Raw genomic sequence first — 5060 nt, forward strand, 5'->3', positions numbered from 1 at the left:
CCCTATGACACACAATGACCACCGGGGGGCAGGCACTCAATGCAGGAGCTGCCCCCTGGTGGTCAGTATGCTCCCACAGAGGGAGCTCTGCTCAGTCACAAGCTGGGCTGATGTCTGCAAGTGCAGCAGCAGTGATGGGAGCCTCTCTTGCCTCCTCAGCAGTCGGATATCCTCCAAGGGCTCCCGGGCTGCCAGAGGGATGTCTGACTGCCAGCGTAGGCCTGATTCCCTGGGGAGTGGGCCTAAGCCAGCAGGTGGACACCCCTGAGGGGTGCCAGACTGTGAGAGGGACCCCCCTGAATGCATACATTTTTGTGCACCAGGCCTCTAGTATATGTGTGTGTGTGTGTGTGTGTGTGTGTGTATTTGCTAGCTTTAGGTGAATTTGCTGAAAATCAGCTTTTAAAAAAAAGATATTCTTATTGATTTTAGAGAGGAAGGGAGAGGGAGAGAGAGATAGAAACATCAATGATGAGAGGGAATCATTGATCAGAAACTGGGGATCAAGCTTGCAACCCGGGCATGTGCCCTGACCGAGAATTGAACCGTGAATTGTGGGTGTGCGGAGGGCATGGGTCACTGCTGGTTCATAGGTCACTGCTCAACCGCTGAGCCGCTGGGCTGGGCTGAAAACCACCCAGCTCAACGCCTGATGGTTACTCACCGCCTTGGCTCAACCTTGCCCGCCCACCTGCAGGGCGACTGGGGCACTGGCTGCCTCCATGATCTTCCGAGGCCTGCTGGCACTGGCGCTGTGCTGGTGCGAGGATATGTGGGCTGAACAAAAGGTGAGACCCTGCCTTCACGGAAATTCCAGTCTGTGAGGGGACATGGAGCACAGAAAAATAATCCACAAATCGTCACACACACAAATCCATGACTGCAGTTTGGGACCGGCTCCTGGAAGGAAGGAGGGTGTTATTTGGGGGCGGGGCGGTCAGAGAAGCTGAGCGATGAACAGGAGCAAGCGCCACTGCGGTGCAGCGTGGATGGACAAGTATTTCAGGGAGAGAATCGCAGGTGCAAAGGGCCCGAGGGAGGAGCTTGACTGGGCCGTGCCGGGAATGCCAGTGGCCTGGAATGCAGTGAAAATGTTGGAAAGTGGCACAAAATGAGGCTGAAGATGCAGCCAGACCATTTGCGACCTCAGACACGGGAGGCTTCCCTCCGAGCGGTGGGGAGCCGCTGCAGGGTGTCCATGGGGGAGGGACATGCTCGGGTCCTCGTTGCTCAGAGGCCCCGCGGGCAGCTCTTTGGAGAAGGTGTTGTGGAAGGTGGGATGGAGGCAGGGAGGCAGGCAGCAATGACAGTGGCCCTGGGAAAGAGCCGGCACCTGGGCTAGGATGAGGCTTTGTGGGGAAGGGGGGGAATATTAGGGCTTGCAAAAATTAAAATTTAAAAAGCATGTATCTGCCCCACTGAAACTTAACCAAAAGAATAGTAATAATAATGATGGTAATTTAAAGATTTTGTCCTCATAGATATAGATAAGGTTTAAGACTCCTGGCTCCACATGGTCAGGACTGAGAAGCTGCTACTCCTAAGGTCAGCAAGGACAGCAAGGACACCACGTTTACAACACGCCATTAGTGCCAGACCGCCCCTCTGCTCCAGGAGCCAGCGTCGCCTTCGCTGTTTTCCATTTGCCTCCATGGTTCTCAGGAAACGAGGTGGACACAGTGCCTTAGGAGCAGTGAGCACTGCAGTGGAGGCTCATGGGGCGGGCGGGGGCGAGAGGAGGGACTCAGGGGCTCATCCCAGCTCCCTTTCACAAGACCATCTTCATCTGGGGAGCTGAGGCCAGAGACAGGAACTGGTTGTGGAAGGACAGGCGGCTGAGCCGCAGCAGCGGCGATCAGGGCCCCTGGGCTGCGGGGAGCTGGAGGTCAGGCCGAGCCTCCAAGCGGCCCATCTCCGGGAGCCACAGTCACCATGACTCAGCTCCTCTGGCTTGGAGCCGCCATCACCATGACTCAGCTCCTCTGGCTCCAGCCTTGCATCCTGCCTTCCCCTCAGCGAGCTCCCCGCAGAGCCGGGTGACCTCACGGAGGCCCACGCTCCCCTGGGCGAGTCTGCGGCAGAGTGCCCGCTGGCCACCTCACCAAGTCTACAGCAGAGGGCAAGGGTCATCTCCGAAGATAACCAGGCGCCACCCCCAGAAAAGTGGGAGCAGGAGGTGGAAGGAGGGTTCTAGGCTGGCACAAGTGGCCTGGTCCACCCACTGCTCCGCCCCATCTCAGAGGGTGCCCCATCTTCTACCCACCGCCCAGCCCAGGCACCCAGGCACCCAGGCACCAGAGCCTGCCAATGTGGCCTTCTGCTATTCCGGAATGTTCCCACTCTGCCCGTCTACACTGGGCCTTGTCTCCACCACTGGAGGCTGCAGCTTTCAGTCCTGACCTCATGGGGAGGGATTCCCTAAAGACAGAAACCTCAGGGATAGGCCTCTGCATGCCCCCGCACCCCAAGCCCGGCCCCGCCCACAGACCTCCTGAGCCCACAGGCTGCCCAGAGCCTCCTCCCTCGCCTCCTGCCAATAACGCGCACACACCGCACGTTAGTAACTGACATGACTTCGGCCCCTGCCTCTGTGCCTTTGCTTCTGCTGTTCCGAGCCCTGCTTCTGTTCCGTGTCCAAATACCCCTCATTTAGCTCAGACGCTGTTTCCCCTCCACGGGCCCTTATCCGAGTCCCTGTAGCACCGTATGTACATTCCAATTGCTACAGTTTCCATAGCGTTTTGAAATTTTCTGTTTACTCCATCGCTCAACAAATATTTATTGAGCACCTACTACGTGCCAGACACTGTTCTAGGTGCTAAGGTTGTAGCAGGTCACAAGTCAGATTCTAGTTGGGGGCTGACAGGTAGCGGACGATGGAGAGAACCAGCATGTCAGGGGTGGGAGGTGCTCTGGAGGGAGAGGACGGAGAGCCATGCCAGGCCGGTGCCGTTTCATGGCACATTTGAGCAGAGCTGGGCGGTGGGTGTAGGGAGGGGCATTCCGGATGGAGGGCGGGGAGAAGGGCACGAACACAAGCTGGGGCTTGTGGGCCATGAGGGAAAAGCAGTGCAATGGGAAGGAGGCCGGGGACACTGGCTGTGAGTGGGGGTGGATGGAAGTGCCCGGGAGGAGGCGGCCAGGGTCCATGCGGCGGGGGACGTGGGAGCAGTGAGTGGCTGTTTTCCCAGATCTGCCACCATCCCCTGCATGGCACAGAGCAGATGCCCAGCAAACGCCCGGTAAATGGTGGAGCTAGGGGCTTGCAGATCCCTTCCTTCCCAAGCACTTCCCGGCTGACCCCCCAGGGAGACCCCTGGCTGTTCTCACTGGCTCCTGCCCTCTTCCCTGCTGCTGGGGGGAGCTCTGGCTGGCAGGGCCAGGGCTGGAGTCTGCCTCGCTGGTGGCCGCTCCGGTGCGCATGGCAGCGGGCGAGGACGAGGCTGTGCCCGCAGCGGGCATCTCCAGGGAGCTGCGTGACTCTCCCGGCTCCCACCGCACCCCTGCCGAGCTTATGTAACTGAGGCTGGGAGCTCAGCGCGGCTGCACTTTGGAAACTTGGAGGAAGTTCAGGGCAGGCTGAATCAATCAGCAGAGCCCCCGCCCAGGGCAAACACAGGCCTGGGCTCCATTGAAGATTGGATGGGACCCCACCCAGGCCTGCAAAGACACATGCTTGCATTTTAGAGGAGAACAAAGGGCTAATCCCAGAGCCGGCTCGCAGGGAGCAGGGCCTGATTATGCTGCACCCGCATTTGAATACTGTTTTGCTCTCCTCACACAACCCGGGCATGGGTGGGTGGGGTGTGCCAGGGCTGAGTGGGCGGGAGAAGGGCTGAGCGGGTGGGGAGAAGGCCCTTAAATGCATCCCTGGCGATGGGTGTGCACTCCAGGAGCGCCAGCCACCGGAGACTGTCAGAGGTAACCCCTTCCTTCCAGGGTCCTTCCTCTTCCCGGGTGGGGTGCCTAGCGGAGCCGGCCATGCTAGTGGGGCCGACCCTCCCCACCCCCCAGGAGTGTCCAGTGAGATCCTCAGATCGGGGATCCCGAGGATCCAGAGCCCACCTCGGGCAGCTCTGCCACCATAGCGCTGGGAGGGGGCACTCCGAGGACTGGAGAAGCAGGGCGCCAAGGGGATGGTGGGTGAGAAGCCCCAGTTCCCTCCCCCAGAAGGTGGCAAAGCTCAGTAGTGAAAGGCGTGAGTGGAGGCTAGAGATAGAAGCGGGTGCAGCCCTGACTTTGGCACTTGCTAACCGAGAGCATCTAATGCGTCTCGGCCTTGCTGTCCTCTATAAAGCGGACCCCTAACAGCTCCGGAGCTTTCAGAGGATCAGAGGGGATGATGAAGGGGAGCTGTCCATGGGATGCCTGGGGCACAGTGGGCCCTGGGGAGGTGGGCAGGCCCGGGCTCAGGAAGGTGGACTCCGGCTGCTCCTGCAGCAGATGCTTTCTGCTCCGTTCGCCTTTGCAGTGCCCTGTGGCTTCTTCTCGGGCAGCGCAGTGCGAGGACTGGGACTGGGTGCCAGCCACCCTGTCTCACCAGGCTCTTATGCCGGGCCACCCGCCATGGCGCCAATGGCCAGAGACTGCTGCCCTGGGTGACCGCATGAAGCTGGGAGGGTGGGAGGGCCTTCCTGTTGGGCTGTGTGGCTGGGCTCATGGCCAGCAGGGGCACCCAGGGAGAGGGCTCCCTCCATCTCCCCCAAAGGCCCAGGGAGGGGTCCATGAAACCTGCAGGCTGGGGCACCCTGGATGCCAGCAGGGCCCCCTCTCTGCGCAGCCAGCCTGGAGGGGTCAGCGCCATGGACGGGTGGAAGGAATCAGAAAGCACTTGCAGGACACACACACACACACACACACGTACTTCCATTTGTTCAAAAATTATATATGCCATCCTATATAATAACAGAGGAATATGCTAATTAGCCATTACGCCCTGAGGCGTAACCACCAAGTGCATCTGGATCAGATCACCGATCAGCGGGAGGGTGGGCCAGCGAGGTACAAGGGGCTTCGGAGAGAGCGGGCAGGGCAGCAAGCTATGGAGGGAGGAGGAGGGT

General features: G+C 59.7%; 1 protein-coding gene across 1 annotated transcript in view; it reads left to right on the top strand.

The window, feature by feature from the left end:
• Nucleotides 1–3844: 3844 nt before the first annotated feature.
• Nucleotides 3845–5060, top strand: part of ALDH3A1 (aldehyde dehydrogenase 3 family member A1) — a 10333-nt gene continuing 9117 nt past the window's right edge. The window contains exon 1 of the mRNA XM_015558350.1: nucleotides 3845–3921. Within this exon, the coding sequence (XP_015413836.1) occupies nucleotides 3877–3921 (45 nt within the window). The 5' untranslated portion in view covers nucleotides 3845–3876. The remainder of the gene's footprint in view (nucleotides 3922–5060) is intronic.

The sequence above is a fragment of the Myotis davidii genome, unplaced genomic scaffold, assembly GCF_000327345.1.
Source record: "Myotis davidii unplaced genomic scaffold, ASM32734v1 scaffold129, whole genome shotgun sequence".
Lineage (NCBI taxonomy): Eukaryota > Metazoa > Chordata > Mammalia > Chiroptera > Vespertilionidae > Myotis > Myotis davidii.